The 17839-nt window shown below is 46.3% G+C and overlaps 1 protein-coding gene across 1 annotated transcript in view; it reads right to left on the minus strand.

Moving 5' to 3' along the window:
* Positions 1–8372: 8372 nt before the first annotated feature.
* Positions 8373–17839, minus strand: part of BIN2 (bridging integrator 2) — a 100915-nt gene continuing 91448 nt past the window's right edge. Inside the window, exons 10-11 of the mRNA XM_075334490.1 lie at positions 13088–14316; positions 8373–8862 (exon numbers count right to left, since the gene is read on the minus strand). Of these exons, the coding sequence (XP_075190605.1) occupies positions 8831–8862; positions 13088–14316 (1261 nt within the window). The 3' untranslated portion in view covers positions 8373–8830. The remainder of the gene's footprint in view (positions 8863–13087; positions 14317–17839) is intronic.

Genomic DNA, 17839 nt, shown 5'->3' on the forward strand with positions numbered 1-17839 from the left:
TTTTAATCAGGAGTATATTAAACATTTTGAATCCACAGCTACTTCCCCCAAAATGTAGCTGTAGAAACAATATTCTCAGTGTTGGGCTATGTGGCCATGATCCAGCGACAGGGCGTCTAGTACCCAGTGTCAGCCTTCCTGCAGAGATGTGAGTGTTTCCCACGGGAGAACGCAGCTGCCCATGCCCACGATTTGGGTTCAGGCTGCTGTGGAGCTCTATGCTACCTGCAGAGAACACTCATCTACGCAGCATAAATTGACATGCTGAGGCTCGGGAAGCTGCGCCACCGGTCGGTTTATGCTGCGGAGAAAAGAAGCACAGTGGGCATGAGATTTCTAAAAATCCTTCCACTGTGCTTCTACTGCACAACGCAGCGTCATGGACGCAGGGAAAACAATCTGCGCCCAAAACGCTGCAAACCCCGATTGTGGGCATCCAGCCTAAAAAGCGTCAATGGAGGTCAAATATATATACAACGTACCACCCCCCCCTGCATATTCTAAGCTAGCACCTTTAGTACCTTTCATGTGGCACTAAAGGGTGCCTAGCCTAGTTTTTATCACAAAAACAAAAAAAAAAATGGCGTGGGGTCCCCCCTATTTTTGAAAGCCAGTCAGGGTAAAGCAGACAGCTGTAGCCTGCAAACCACAGCTGGCAGCTTCAGCTTGTCTGGTGATCAATTTGGAGGGCTCCCCAGGTTTTTTTTTTTATTTATAAATAAAAATAATAAAAAAAAAATAACATGGGGTCCCCCCAAATTAGATCACCAGCCAAGGTGAAGCTGACAGCTGAGGTCTGGTATTCTCAGGGTGGGAAGAGCCATGGTTATTGGACTCTTCCCAGCCTAAAAATAGCAGGCCACAGCCGCCCCAGAAGTGGCACATCCATTAGATGCGCCAATCCTGGCGCTTCGCCCCAACTCATCCCGCGCCCTGGTGCGTTGGCTAACGGGGTAATAAATGGGGTTGATACCAGATGTGTAATGTCACCTGGCATCAAGCCCAGCAATTAGTGATGTCACGGCGTCTATCAGACACCCGACATAACTAATTGACAGTAAACAAAAGCAAAAAAAGACAACAAAAAATTTTTTATTAGAAAAAACACTCCCCAAATCATTCCCTTGTTCTCCAATTTAATAAAAAAAATGGGTCCGCAGAAATCCATTTGGATGTCCCACGTCGGCTCTGGACCTTCTAGAATATGGGGGCACGTTCAGGGAACGTATCCCCCATTTTCTAGGAGGGCAGACCCTCCATTTGAGGAGAGTGGGTGCAAAAATCTGCACCCACTCTCCCCGGGTCACAGCTGCAGAGTGCCGAGCAGCCAGCACAGCTCACACTGAACACAGTGCTGGCTGTCAGCTGCTCGGAACATGTGACCGGCCAGCGTGCACTGTGAAGGAGGAGGGGGCCGCGGGGGATCAGCGCTGCGACCGGACAGGTATGTATGACACCGGGGGGAATTGGGGTGAACGGGCAGGGCCTGGGTGCATTTTTCTGTCGCATGTCTCAAGGCACATGCGACAGATAACATAGGGGCAGGGCGGCCGGTGCGCTACTGTGCGCGCGGCCATGTTGCATTTTTGGGAGGGGGTCGGGCGTCGGGGCGGGCACTTTGGCGACACCGGGGGCTTTGCCAGGAAGTGAGGTCAACAGGAAACCTCTTGACCTCACTTCCAGGTAAATGCCTGCGTTCTGGCGTGCCGACAAAGCCCGCGGACCGCAACAAAAAAGCAGGTCCATGCGGTGTAGCTGCGTTCTGACCCCACATCATTGATTTCAATGGGGGAGAGAACGCAGCCACACCGCACAAAAGAAGTGACATGCTGCTTTTCTTTCCGCACCGATTTTTGGCATCCAAAACGCTGCGGAAAGAAACGCAGCATGTGCACTGATTTTTCAGCTTTCCCATACACTTTGCTGGGAAAGCTGAACGCATGCAATTTGCCACTGAAACGCTGCGGTTCAAAACGCAGCGTTTCCGCGGTAAAAAAACGCAACGTGTGCACACAGCCTAAATGGGCTACAGTCAGCAGTGGGGTGCCGCAGGGATCTGTACTAGGACCAATTCTTTTTAATCTCTTTATTAATGACCTTGTGGATGGGATTGATAGTAAGGTGGCAGTCTTTGCTGATGACACCAAACTATGTAGGATATTAAAAACTGACCTTGATAGTACAATATTTCAAAAAGATTTGGATAAGATGTCAGAATGGGCAGATACTTGGCAAATGAGATTTAATGTTGATAAATGTAAAGTAATGCACCTAGGACGGAGTAATCCTATAACTGCGTATACATTAAATGGATGTAAACTCAGGACTACAGAACAGGAGAAGGACTTGGGTATTCTCATTACAAATAAGCTGAGCAGCAGCACTCAATGTCAAGCAGCAGCTGCTAAAGCAACCAAGATTTTAGGGTGTATAAAAAGAGAGATAAGATCCCGTGATCCCAATGTATTGTTACCCCTCTATAAATCACTTGTAAGGCCACATCTGGAATATGGGATCCAGTTTTGGGCTCCACATTTAAAAAGGATATTCAGAAGTTAGAGTCAGTTCAAAGGCGGGCAACTAGACTACTACAAGGAATGGAAGGCCTCCCATATGATGACAGGTTGAAAAAGATATGTTTAGCTTAGAAAAAAGACGTCTCAGAGGGGATCTCAGTTATATGTATAAATACATGTGTGGTCAATATAAAGGACTGGCACATGACTTATTTCTTCCAAGGACAATACTAAGGACTCACTGCGAGTGGAAGAAAAGCGATTCCAACAGCTAAATAGGAAAGGGTTCTTTACAGTTAGAGCAGTCAGACTGGGGAATGCCCTACCACAAGAGGTAGTAATGGCAGATACTATAACAGCTTTTAAAAAAAGGGCTGGATGATTTCCTCAGTACACAAAACATTGTTGGTTATAAATGATTTTCAACCTAAGTAACTATGTAACTATGTAATAGTTGTGTATCTGTACGTGATGTGAAATATATGAGAAAAAAAGGAACAGTTGCACACTGCAAAACCACAATAAATTCTACCTAGTTTATTTATTTTGGTTTGCGGTGTGCGACTGTTCCTTTTTTTTCTCACATATATACTGTATATATATATATATATATATATATATATATATATATATATACTGTATATATACACACACACATATATACACACACACACACACACACACACACTAGTACCAGTGTAACCTTCATGATATAAACAGCAGCTTCGGTTTCTCCTAAGTGATGTACAGTATATACAGTAGTCTCAGTGTCTACGTCTACTAAGTCATATTGTCACGATGTGCCTACAGGTGTCACACAAAGATACGAGTGGTCTCCAACTGAATGCCACACTACTGTTTGAACACATGGGAATTGTTACACAGGGGTAGAGGAAGACTACACAAAGGGAACACAATACAACAGTGGGCCCTGGTGCTAGGGAAAGGTGAGCGGGGACAATTCCTAACACTCACCTGGTATTAAACAGAACTCTCAACCAATCTAAACCTCCAAAAGTTGGTATATACAATATAGAGAAAAATCATGATATATAAGGTTTAGAAGGACTAGGGCTAGTCGCACGAAAGCACAACACGAACAGGAAAAAGACGACCAACAAAGCCCAATTGCTGAAAAGTGAAACTTTATTATGGTAAGTGGTGAGCAGCACAATTACAAGAAGAACACCAACATCAGGAAATTCACGGCAAAGTGAGGATAGTTATAATCACTACTAAGTCATGAAAATTATTGGATAGCCATATACATAGTATAGAAGAATGGTAAGAATAATATACATAGTATAAAAGCAAAAGTACCAATGGTATCAGGCATGTGTTTGGGCAGCCATTGAGTCACATATGTTAGTATCAAAACTAAAAAAGACTAAATTGTCATTTAATGTAAAGTGACACAATGGATACTGGGCCCGAATACCACAAACATAAACATAAGGTCAAAAGTGCCAGTGCCCATTATGAATGTGAACATACCTGAAGAGGGAACTGGGAGAGACTTAATGCCAGCGTCCGCCCTAGGCAGGCACTAAAACGGATCTGCGATCCCCAATGTGCTGTGACCTTCTGATCCCAGGTCGCCCCGAGATCACATCAGGCTGTGACACAATCTTGATACATATGTGTCTCCCCTGCAGCGGTCGAACCGCTCAAATCCGGGGGTGTCGCGGCTGTGGCTCGAGGGTCTCCGTACCTGGGGGGGCTCGCGGCCACTCTCAAATGAAAAGGGTGGGCTATTTACAGGGGAGAGAGTTCGTGATGCCACCCGTGGTGTGCGGTAACGGGCAGTACCACCGCTGCCGATGGGAGTACCCGGGTGCGATGGAGTGGGGCAGCCAGATGATGTTTCCCTCCACAGGTAGGGGAAGGTCCCGGGACTCTAGATGCAGGAAAGACTGGTGCAGTGGAGTGCAGGGCTAGTGGGCAGCAGGGGAGGACCATGTACTCACTCAGACAGCACCGGTGATGGAAAGCAGACGCTGACAACAAGGTAAACCAAGTCTTTGGGTGCCGCTGCCCTCTTGGGGGAACCCGTCCGGGTGTCCGTCCCCTACAGTACTGCGGGGTGATCCGGAGCCTGCCTGCATGCACAAATTAAAAGTGTTCTGGTGGCCCGTTGGCATAAAGTTGTCCGGGCCCCTCTCTCCACTGTTGGTAGAGGAGCTGTGCTCTCAAGAGCTCATGCTTGGGATTTCTGTGGGCTGCGTGGGTTGTAAAGCCCTATCCCCCTTGTTGCACTAGTGCCCCTGATCTCTGAGCTTCGTGGGGACAGTCCATAAAGTCACTATCCTCCTCAGGTTAATTGCTGGGTTGCTTGAAGCTACTCCCCGACCTAGGGTCCAGTACCCGCAGTGCTTTTGGTCCTGAACCGGTTATTCGGTTATTAGATTCGAGCTGCTGACCGTCCTCCAAGATCAGGTTTAGGCACCCAGTCCCAATACCCTGCGACCGGGTCTCCGACTCCTCCGGTCCCAGACCACCGTCTGCTACCCAACCTCTTACTCTCCCGGGAGCCACACGCTCCCCTAGCTCCTCACTGCTCGAGGGCTACCACTAAACTCCTTTCCATTTGCTCCCCTGGAGCCGACTCCTCTCTGACCCCTCCCACCAGTCTGCCTGACCCCTAGGTGGGCGGCCCTATTCCAGCTCAGCAGCCCACTGGTGTGTCTGACAGGGTGTGATGTGAGGTGTGATTGGGATTTGGTTGCTGATGGAGGCAGTACTGTAGGTTAGGAACCCAGAACCATGGGGGGTTGAGTCCTGCACTGAGAGATAAAGAGCGTGCAGTACCTTGTGACGCACTGACTAGTCCAGGGGCGTCACACATATGTATACCATCCTCCAGTATCTACTGTGTGATGAATATGCAACAGTCTCAGTATCTCCTATGTCATGAATAATCAAAAGTCACAGTATCTCCTATGTGATTAATATTCAACAGTCTCAGTGTCTCCTATGTGATGTATATACAGAAGCCCTCACATTGCTTGAGTTCTATAAACATCAAATGAACAGTGATGAGTTTCCCACTTTGAGTAGGTAGACATGCATTGAGATATGCATATATCTATATCTATATATATGTATATAAATATGTATCTATAAATATTATTATTTTTTTCAGTACAAACTACTGCTGAAAGCCTTTCTTTACGAGATTTATCATTGCAAAGAGTCGACTACGCTCCAGACCAATGCAAATCTGAAAATGCAGTCGTGAGTAGCAAGATCACCAGTGCCACGAACATCACACATCTCATCATCGAGAAGCAGCTTCAGCCATTACATTAGGGAAGACTTAAGACGGCGTTACACGAGACGATATATCGTGCGATCGCATGAGCGATCGCACCCGCCCCTGTCGTTTGTGCGTCATGGGCAATTTGTTGCCCGTGGCGCACAAAGTCGTTAACCCCGTCACACGTACTGACCTCCAGAACGACCTTTCTGTGGGCGGCGAACATCCTCTTCCTGAAAGGGGAGGGACGTTCGGCATCACAGCGACGTCACACAGCGGCCACCCACTAGAAGCGGAGGGGCGGAGATAAGCGGGACGTAACATCCCGCCCACCTTCCTTCTGCATTGCCGGCGGGACGCAGGTAAGCTGTGTTCGTCGTTCCCGGGGTGTCACACGGAGCGATGTGCACTGCCTCGGGAACGACAGACAACCGACGTGCAGAAGGAGGAACAACTTTATGAAAATGAACGACGTGTCAACGAGCAGCGATAAGGTGAGTATTTTTGCTCGTTCACAGTCGTTCGTAGCTGTCACACGCTACAATATCTCTAACGATTCCGGATGTGCATCACGGAATCCGTGACCACGACGACATATCACCTGATATATCGTAGCGTGTGACGCCGCCTTTAATTCAATGATTAATCAAACATAGAAATTGATTATTTTTGGATGGCCCATGAATAAGGTTATAAACATCCAAATCACCTTTGGCAGTAAAAAGGTTCCCCAACCCTGGTTTAAAGCCTTCTTCAGACGTCCCTTTTTCAGGAAAGACTTCTGATCTCAATCTTCATAGACAGATCATGTACATCTTAAAGTTTATTTAACTGTTCAGCTGTCTGTGTTTTGTTTTTTTCTGAAGACTAAAGGCTACTTTGCACACTGCGATATCGGTCCCGATATCCCTAGTGTGGGTACCCGCCCCCATCTGTTGCGCGACACGGGCAAATCGCTGCCCGTGCCGCACAACATCGCCCAGACCCGTCACACATACTTACCTACCCTGCGACGTCGCTGTGACCGGCGAACCGCCTCCTTTCTAAGGGGGCGGTCCGTGCGGCGTCACAGCGACGTCACTGAGCGGCCGCCCAATAGCAGCGGAGGGGCAGAGATGAGCGGGACGTAACATCCCGCCCACCTCCTTCCTTCCTCATAGCGGCCGGGAGGCAGGTAAGGAGAGGTTCCTCGTTCCTGCGGCGTCACACATAGCAATGTGTGCTGACGCAGGAGCGACGAACTACATCGTTACTGCTGCAGTAACGATAATCGAGAATGGACCCCCATGTCACCGATGAGCGATTTTGCACGTTTTTGCAACGATGCAAAATCGCTCATCGGTGTCACACGCAGCAACATCGCTAATGCGGCCGGATGTGCGTCACAAATTCCGTGACCCCAACAGTTCGCATTAGCGATGTCGCAGCGTGTAAAGCCCCCTTAAGTCGCTTATCAAAAAAACTAAAAGGAGACTTGTGAATTTGATGCTAGTCATGTAAAAAGACAGTACACTAATGCCATCTGTGTGCCGTCCTTTTTTTTACTGAGTTTGATAGTAGAAACTTGAGAACTCTCCATCATTTTTTGTTGCATATGAGAAAAACTTATTGGCGGACACAGACAGAAAAGGACTCCTGTCCAAGAACAATATATGGGCCTTTTGCAGCCTAAAAGTTCATCAAAAAGCACCACTCCGCCTATTTTGGAGGTAGAAATGGACCCCCAAACCTCTTGGGCCCCCTTTCCGACTGTACAGGCTGAATCAGTGATATGTCCGCCCCTGGAAAAACTGATGGTAAAAACTGGTATTCTGAGTAAAGGGTGCTTTACACGCTGCGATATCGGTAACGATATATCGTCGGGGTCAAGTCGTTAGTGATGCACATCCGGCGCCGTTACCGACATCGCAGCGTGTGACACCAAGGAGCGACAATCAACGAGCACAAAAACGTGAAAAATCGTTGCTCGTTGACATGTCGCTCCTTTCCTTAATATTGTTGCTGCTGCAGGTACGATGTTCGCGGTTCCTGCGGCATCACACATCGCTATGTGTGACACCGCAGGAACGCCGAACATCTCCTTACCTGCGTCCACTGGCAATGAGGAAGGAAGGAGGTGGGCGGCATTTTCCGCCCGCTCATCTCCACCCCTCCGCTTCTAATGGTCGGCTGCCGTGTGACGTCGCACGAACCGCCCCCTTAGAAAGGAGGCGGTTCGCCAGCCAGAGCGACGTCGCAGAACAGGTATGTGCGTGTAACGCTGGCGTAGCGATAATGTTCGCTACAGCAGCGATCACCACATATCGCACCAACGATGGGGGCGGGTGCTATCGCTCGCGACATCGCTAACAATGTCGCAGCGTGTAAAGCACCCTTAAGGGTTGATGGCAGTCTGATCTAAAATATTTATCAAAATTGATCCTTTTTTGCAAAAGAGAAGTCACTAACATCTGAATGAGACTTGAATATATGTAGGACTCCCCTCTTTTTCATGGATCATAGCACTATAATCCTAAAATGACACTGTAAAGGTCTGCCTGAAGAAGCTATAATGAGTGGGATGCAAACTAATATAACCTGATAGGTTCAAATGAGTTTCAGATTTTCTGAAAATAATAAAACATATTGCCCTTTTCTGGGAACCACATGACAGTGGTGAGAAGGAACCTGATACATGTGAATATAGCTCAAGGTCCACTGCAGTTTATTGTAGACATTTCACTTAATCTGCTTATTAGCACTCAGATATGTTTTTATTGTCCAGAGAAATTTACATCCAACTTGTTTGTAACAGTTTTTTTTAATAGTAAGTTCATTATACAAGGTGCATAGTCATATCACATAAAAATGATAAAAATGAATACAAGAAAATAGTAAACAATATAAGCGGATAACATGAATGTAGATCATAGATCCAAATAAGCAAGCAATAACCAATAAGCAATACCCACAGACTGAAAGATGAGGTGGTACGCTGTATAAACGCAGGAGTTGGGACCAATTTTTGAAGTAACTGGCACCAACATCGGCTACTGCTCTCTGCATTTGGCATCTGAATTTACAGCTGAGTTATCATTTGGTCTTTAGCGCCTGCATAGGATAAAAGAAAATATAAAGAAATAAAACATATAGCATGCTTTCCAATTATATGAGCCACAGTACTCCTGTTACTGCTGTGTGATCACATCAATATTCTGGAATATAAACTAAAACAATAAAACAAATAGCAGCTATTGCTTTTTACTATGTTACATTTTTAATGTATATTTTAATTTATATTCCAGAATATTGCTGTGTTTTGGGATAAGTGAATTGTTGTCAGCTCTGCTGACTCTTTTGACTGATTATTCTTTTCACATTTCATCTCTACTGGATGCAATTAAATGAAGAATAAATGCAAGCAATCTATTTGTATTGAAGTTAAGGGGGCTTTACACGGTAGCGATATTGCTAGCAATTTGTAGCGATAGCGAGCGTGTAAGTACCCGCCCCCGTCGTACATGCGATTGTTTGTGATCGCTGCCGTAGCGAAAATTATCGCTACGGCAGCGTCACACATACTTACCTGGTCGGCGGCGTCGCTGTGACTGCCGAACAATCCCTCCTTCAAGGGGAAGGGACGTTCGGCATCACAGTGACGTCACCGCAACGTCACTAAGCGGCCGGCCAATCAAAGTGGAGGGGCGGAGATGAGCAGGACGTAACATCCCGCCCACCTCCTTCCTTCCGCATTGTGGCCGGCGGCAGGTAAGGAGAAGTTCCTTGCTCCTGCGGTGTCACACACAACGATGTGTGCTGCCGCAGGAGCGACGAACCACAACGAAAAACAACCCTTACCGATTTTTGAGTTTGGGACGACCTCTCCATGGTAAACGATTTTTACCATTTTTGAGGTCGTTTAAGGTTGCTGGTCAGTGTCACACGCTGCGATATCGTTAATGACGCTGGATGTGCGTCACTAACAACTTGACCCCGATGACAAAACATTAACGATATCGTAGCGTGTAAAGCCCCCTTTAGTGCTGTGGTTTTCTCTAATGATGTGGGCAGGATCCTTACCACAGTGTAGTCAAATAGTAAGACTAAAGGCCCCATCACACGCTACGATATATCGGGCGATATGTCGTCGGGGTCACGGATTCCGTGACACACATCCGGAATCGTTAGAGATATCGTAGCGTGTGATAGCTACGAACGACTGTGAACGAGCAAAAATACTCACCTTATCGTTGCTCGTTGACACGTCGTTCATGTTCATAAAGTCGTTCCTCCTTCTGCGCGCTGGTTGTTCATCGTTCCCAAGGCAGCACACATCGCTCCGTGTGACATCCCGGGAACGACAAACAACAGCTTACCTGCGTCCGGCGGGCAATGCGGAAGGAAGAAGGTGGGCGGGATGTTACGTCCCGCTCATCTCCGCCCCTCCGCTCCTATTGGCCGGCGGCTGTGTGACGTCGCTGTGACGCCGAACGTCCCTCCCCCTTCAGGAAGAGGATGTTCGCCACCCACAGCGAGGTCGCTCGGGAGGTAAGTACGTGTGACAGGGTTAAACGACTTTGTGCGCCACGAGCAAGAAATTGTCCGAGACGCACAAACGACGGGGGCAGGTGCGATCGCTCAAGCGATCGCCTGAGATATTGTCCCGTGTGACGCCGCCTTTAGGCTATGTGCGCATATTGCGTCGTGTCCATGCTGAAAAATCTGCGGCGATTTGGCAGTGCATGTGCACTTCAAATCGCTGCAGAAACACTGCGTAATGAATGCAGTGTGTCTGCAGAATAGATCCTGATTTCATGCAATCTAGATGCTGCCTCTCCCATAGACAGAGTGGGAGCAGCATCCAAAGCACACGAAATAAGTGACATGTTAATTTTTTGAGCACAGCGATTTGGATCAAAATTTCAGCATGCAAATCGCTGCGCTCTCAAATGCAATGTGCGGCTGGATTATGCACAATCTTCATAGATTGTGCTGGGGACGCAGGACGCATGCGTCTACGTTGCAGTGCAATATGCAGCGTAAATGCATGAAATTACGCAACGTGCGCACATAGCCTTTGGGTTCGGATCCACTTGCGTTTTGCACGGACGAGTGCAATCCGATAAAACATCATACTGCATTCGCACCAGTGCAAAACTATGGGGCGGTATCCATCTGCGATTGATTTCTCATGCCATTGCGTCATGAATTGCAGCACATTGCGTTTGGCAGCGATTCTCGGTTCACGCACGCCCATACAAGACTATGAGAGCGTGTGAAACTTTGCACCGCACTCACAGGTCATCTGACCACAGTGTGATGTACGCAGAGACAGGCAGTGGAGGAGATGGGGAGAAAGTGCTCCCCCCACTTCTCCGCAGCTGTGATCCGATTGCAAGATCAGATTACTGTCGCATGACCCTCGGCTGACGCTCGCAGCAGAGGGTCATCTGCATATCGCTTCCGATGCTCTCGCATTGGAAGCTATGCGCAAGTGGAACCGCACCCTAATGATGATTGAAAGAAGTGACATTGCATGAAGACTTGTTAGTAAATTTGTGTAATTAAATTGAAAGTGGATACTTATATGCACCTTTTTTTATTTGTGTCTTATTTGTTTTCCCTTGGGATATGGTGATCACCAGAGATGAGCGGACGCATGGACATTCAGTTCTGCGGGGTCTGCCAGACTTGATATAAAGTTCTCTTCTGAACTCGAACTTGACCTAAACCTCATTGGAAGTCACTGATTGCGCAGTTTGGTTGTTTGCCTACATAGAGTCAGCCATACATAATTCCAGGGGAAGGTGGTTGGGGTTTTTAATATTTTTTGTACACACTACATCCGATAATGATGATTTTGCACCCGGGTGTGAGCCATTAAAACAGAACAAGCGAATCGCACTGGGCTGAGCATTAAACGTACCCGAACACAGCGATGCTCGATAGAGTGGTTTGCATATGTAAAGCACCCAAACTTTGATTTTTTTTTTGTAAAGTGTGGGTTCGCTCATCTCTAGTGATTACTATAGACTTTTCATAATTTGTGTGTGACGCCCTGGCAAAACCAGGTAGTCACAGATGACTGTACCCCCCACCAACGGTACAGGAATCGCTTCCTCCTTGGGATTACACCCCCACACCCCCACATGGTGCATATGAGCAGCCGCCCCTCCCCCCCCAGTCAGGAGCTGAAAAGAGCAGCAGGGGAGGACTTCAGTGAGTCGGAGGGGAGCATCAGAGCAGTCAGAAGTGTCTCCTGGGCTGCAGAGAAAGTTGCAGAGCGGTCAGGGGTTGGAGCCCCTGGACTGCGGGAACAGGTCAGGCACTAGGAGGGGACCCAAAGTGGACCGGAGTAGGGTAGTGGCCCGCTGGCATCGGCAACCCGGAATAGTGCAGAGAAGTGGACTTCCCCCGTTCCAACCAGAGGAGCTAAGCAGACTACAAGGTACAGTGCAACAAAAGCGGGCTCCTGCTCATTGCACCGTGTGTGGGACCAGCACACCCCTCCAAAAGGCTCCCGGTCACCGGCAAGTTGGTTTACAGAGGACTCTGTGTTTTAAGACCACACACATCAGCCTAGCTTCATCCAACACCAAGACAACCGAACTGTGAGTTCCCTGATCCCTGCAATCCCTGCCACCACCACAACTCCCAATTGGGCCCCGGTACTACATCTCCCCTACCCGTGGAGGGGATTCCATCTTGCTGCCCCACACCACCAGTCCCGGGCACGATCACCAGAGGCAGCGGCGGTGCCACCATCTCATCACCGCAGCCCACGGGTGGCGTCACGGACAATCTCCCTTACCTAATCCCTTTTTGTTGTGGAGCCGGGGAGCACAGACCAGGTCACGCCACCGTGATACCTACAGAAGTGACCCCTTGGCCCGGATCTGAGTACCCCCTATTCCTGGGTGACACATGTGCATTTTCTGAGATTCTGTATGGGGGTTACTGATTGAATAACTTTTATTAATCTCATTGGTGAGATGGCAAAAAAAAAAAGAAATTTTGCATTGTCTTTATGATTTGTTTTACATCATTACTGACATTTACAGATGTACAAGTCCCCTCAAACATGACTTGTCACCTTCTTCCTCTACGTTCCCTGTCCCCCTCTACTCAGCCCTATGTTTTCTACATGGGTGTTTCTGTTTCTTTTCCTTTGTTACAATTTTTTGTTATTCTCAGCATCTGCATTATATTGTCTATATTTGAAAATGTTCAATAAAAAACTATTTGAAAAAAACAACATGACTTGTCAACCTTTAAAACTGAGTATGACTACTGAGGGTCTTATGATATTGCCTTGTAATGAAACAATGTAACATACCTGATTCACTTTGGAGTATCCCAGTCATTTTGTCAGATGTTTCATTAGTGATATTTTGCTTCACTTCATCAATTTGGCATGGTGTGCAGGAATGTGCCACCGATGAAGACGGCTCATGACTTGGCTTCTTCGCTTCATCAGCTGTACAGGGTTGGTAGATATTTGGCATGGAAGAAGGATCTTCACTTGGCTTCTTCACTTCTTGAGATTGACATGGTAGGGATGGATTTGGTACAGCAGAAGCTTCATCACTTGGCTTCTTTACCTCATGAGCTTGACATGGTAGGGCAGAAGAGGGTTCCTCACTTGGCATCTTTACTTCATTGGATAGACCTGGTTGGTATGGATTTGACACCGCAGAAGAAGGTTCCTCACTTGGATACTGCTTCCCTTTATCAGTTGGACATGGTTGGTTGTCATTTGAGGCATACGAATGTTTTTTTTCTTCTTCAGAATCATTGATTTCAGATATATTATCACATTTTGAAGGCTCTTCTTTACGAATACCCTCAATTCCAACCTGGGATTGATCACTCTTTATTTTGTCTTCAGCATCCTCTTTATTACCTTCTCCTGAATTATAATTTTCCTTTCTATTCTCTGATTCTACTGAGTCAGTCTTGAAACTGTCAATATATTTTTCCTGTACATGGCCTATACTTTTTTGATTTATGTCCTCAGTGCCCAGTAGCTTGTTGTGATTAGCACCTTTTTGTCCCTCTTCTTCTCTAATTAGTTCAGTGGAATGGCCTGGAAAACCAGGGGTTATCTTGTCTTCAGTTGTATTGTGTGTAAGGTTATTCGTATTTTCAGATGTTACATTTTCTGATATCCTTTCATCTATTACCATTTGATGTTTCTGAGCCCTTTCCTTTGGATCACAACTTGAGTCATTTCCTGTTTCAGTCTCCAGATCTACAGGTTCTTTAGGTGTAGCTGTATCATTCTGTACAAATTCCTCTGTGTTCTGACTTGCTGATTCTTCTAATTGTTCAACATTTGGAATAATCTGAGATTCCTCCTGAGTCACTTCATCGGTTGAAGAAGTATTTTCATCTGTGTTGGAGTCTTGGGTTTCAATTGAAGTTAAAGATATTGGATTGATCTCGGATGTCCCATCTAAGGAACCTTTTTTACTAACTGGTGTGCTTGTCCCTGGGTCTATTGAAGCCATGAAAAAGGAACTGGAAGAACTTATTGGTGATGAGATCAACAGAGAATTTCTTTTACTGAAAATTAGAATTGGGTACATTAAGGTTAGGATACTATATAGAATAAAAGTAGAACAAACAAACATATTTTAAATGTTTAAAGCAGTCCTGAATTGGCCTTGAACTAAAAAAACATGCAAGAAGATCTAAAATAATAAAACAAGTCTAGGGTTCATGGCGACAAGTGTTGCCCTGACACTGACATTCATTGACACATTGCAGCCTTGGACGTCATCATGCCCTATAGTGTCAGATTGCGACCTGGAATACAAGGGTGCATATGTTTCCAAATGTGTTGGATTTTCTGCAGCTGGTCTGAAGTCGCACACGACACACTTCCCATAGACTTCCATGCAAGTCACCTTGTAACTTGTAGGCAACTTAGCTATTTTTTTTTAAAAGCAAAGTCAGATATAGTTGTGCAGCAGCAAGTCTCAGACAAGTTGCAGAAATGTTTCTGTTGGGAGACTATTCAGAGAATTGTTCAATATACAGACTGCTGCATATGTTTAAAATACTATTTACCTGCGTACTAGCACTATGATTGCAGGTATATATCAAATTTTTATGTTCATTTTTCCCTTTAACAGAATTATGTACATGTAAGCCTATATGTGATATTTACCTGATTTTTAGTGTTTTTCAGTACTAACTATTTATTGGAGCTCTCCAAGCATTAAGTAAAATGGCGTCACAGATATAATTCAAACGGCAGCGCAGCCTATCCTAATCACGTGTCAGGACAGGCTACAGACTTAAAGGGAACCTGTCAGGTCCTGTATGCACCCAGAACCACGAGCAGTTCTGGGTGCATATTGCTAATCCCTGCCTAACTGTCCCTGTATCTAGTAGCATAGATAAAGAGATCTTTAGAAAAAGTATTTCTAAAGATTCTTTATAATATGCTAATGAGGCTAGCGACTAGTCGCAAGGGCGTTACTTCCTTTGGCTAGTTGGCCCCCTTAGCATGTAAGCACGCCCCTGTGGTCGTGCTAACATGCTAATGAAAGCGCAGCGTCAGAGGATGGTCTATCTCACTGCTCTCTGCTGTCACTGGGCCCGACGATGGATTTTGGCTCAGTGCGCATGATCAGAAGTCCCGGATTGCTAGTCATGTGTACTCTGAAGCCAGGTGTACGTGTCCTGGCTTCAAACTGATGTAGTGCACATGAACGAACGTCTGGGGACGTTCTGATTGTGTGCACTGAGCCGAAAACCAGCGGTGGCAGCAGAGGTGAGAGCGATCATGCCTCTAATGCTCCGCATTCAGTAGCATGTTAGCACGCCCACAGGGGCATGCTAACATGCTAACGGGGCCGACTGGCCAAGGAAACTAACACTCTTGCCATTGCCAGCGACTAGTCTGGCCTTATTAGCATATTATAAAGGCTCTTTAGAGATACATTTTCTAAAGATCTCTTTATCTATGCTACTAGATATAGGGACGGTTAGGCAGGGATTAGCAATATGCAGTTAAACAGGAAAGAAAAAAGTGGATCCAGCACCAGAGATTTAGTATAAAAATAGAAAAAAAAATTTATTGATACATTACAAAAAATGTCATCTCAAGATGTAATGGCATCAGGCATACAGGACAGCTTACGCGTTGCGGACAACACACATTAAAAAACGTCCTTTGTCATAGACCTATGACTAAGGACATTTTTTAATGTGTGTTGTCCGCAACGCGTAAGGTGTCCTGTATGCCTGATGCCATCACATCAGACCAGGCCGAACTGGAGGCTTTCCGTGCACCATTTCTGAAGTCCTGGGGCACTCACTCTAGGTAAGCTGAAAACCTTCCTTTTTAACATCATTAGCAATATGCACTCAGAACTGCTCGTGGTTCTGGGTGCTTATGGCACCTGACTGGTTCACTTTAAGACTTACAGCTCCTGAGAACTTTGTTTCAACTGACAACTTTATACCTTAGTCGGCTGGGATCAGTGCTTTGATATGAGAAGAAGAATATCTATTCTTAGCTGAACACATTGGGGTTATTTCAAGCTTCTTCCTTTTCAATATTTTTTCATTCGGATGCAATCTCCGTGCATGTTATAAAGTGGTCAGACTGACAGAGGAGGAACAGAACAAGGATTAAAGGCCACTTTACACGCAACGACATCGCTAACGAGATGTCGTTGGGGGTCACGGAATTCGTGACGGACATCCGGCCTCGTTAGCAACGTCGCTGCGTGTGAAATACACGAATGACCGTGAACAATCAAAATTACTTACCTTATCGTTGATCGTTGACGCGTCATTCTAATCCCAATTATCGTTGCTGTTGCAGGACGCAGTTTGTTCATCGTTCCTGCGGCAGCACACATCGCTATGTGTGACACCGCAGGAACAAGGAACATCACCGTACCTGCGTCCGCCGGCAATGAGGAAGGAAGGAGGTGGGCGAGATGTTACGCCCGCTCATCTCCGCCCCTCCGCTTTTATTGGGCGGCTGCTCAGTGACGTCGCTGTGACGCCGCATGAACCACCCCCTTAGAAAGGAGGCGGTTCGCCGGCCACAGCAACGTCGCTAGGCAGGTAAGTACGTGTGACCATTCCTAGCGATGTTGTGCGCCACGGGCAGTGATTTGCCACTAAAGCATGAATCAGACTGTGGCTGTGAGGGAGGGCATTGCCGCTGCAATAAGTCAAAAAATGTATTGCCCAAATAGCATCACAGCGGCGGTATCCTACCTCATCACTCACCCATCAGTTCCATGAACAGCAAGGTCCAACCTAGATCTGGACCACAAAGTTACATAGAGGCCAAAACAAGTATACAGACCTGACTGATGGACTGGCAGTGTACCCGCAACCACCACGCCTCGACGCGTTTCACTACTGCTTCTTCAGGAGGCAGGTGAAGAAGCAGTAGTGAAACGCGTCGAGGCGTGGTGGTGCGGCGATGCCCTCCCTCACAGCCCCAGTCTGATTCATGCTTTGGTGGCAGAATTTGTCACTAAAGGGAATGTTATAAACTTTAGCTACTAACTAAACCTCTGATTCACTAACTGATAGTGTGGTATTCTCCAGAATACACTTACACTGGCTGACCACGTGCTACTTTACTTTGGTACCTGTGACTGTACCATGTGAAAGTATTTCAGGAATACTCTATGGGTATATGAGGTTGGTCCATGGGGTTCCATAGACCACATGGTAGGCCATATAAATATAACGTATATGGTTACTTTGTATAATATTTGACCTGTACTGATGGTCTGATTGCGCCCGCACCTACTCCTCCCATGTTAGGAGGGACTCACTTGTGATTTACACTGTCCTATTGTGCCAAAAGTAAAATTGTCATTTTCTAAGAAAAGTGTATCAATAAAAATTTTTGTTTTATGACATTGTGTCATTTTAGTAATTTCCTTTTGGAGTTACTTAGTGTTTTCTATGTCTCATATCATATCACGTGTCTCAGTGACTCCATTTTATCTCATTCTTGGAGAGCCCCTTTAATTATTTTTTTTTATCTCAGTTTCATTAGGTTATAGCAGCTGTGATCTGTGCCTACAGTTTAAATACAGTGCTT

The sequence above is a fragment of the Anomaloglossus baeobatrachus genome, chromosome 2, assembly GCF_048569485.1.
Source record: "Anomaloglossus baeobatrachus isolate aAnoBae1 chromosome 2, aAnoBae1.hap1, whole genome shotgun sequence".
Taxonomy (NCBI): Eukaryota; Metazoa; Chordata; class Amphibia; order Anura; family Aromobatidae; genus Anomaloglossus; species Anomaloglossus baeobatrachus.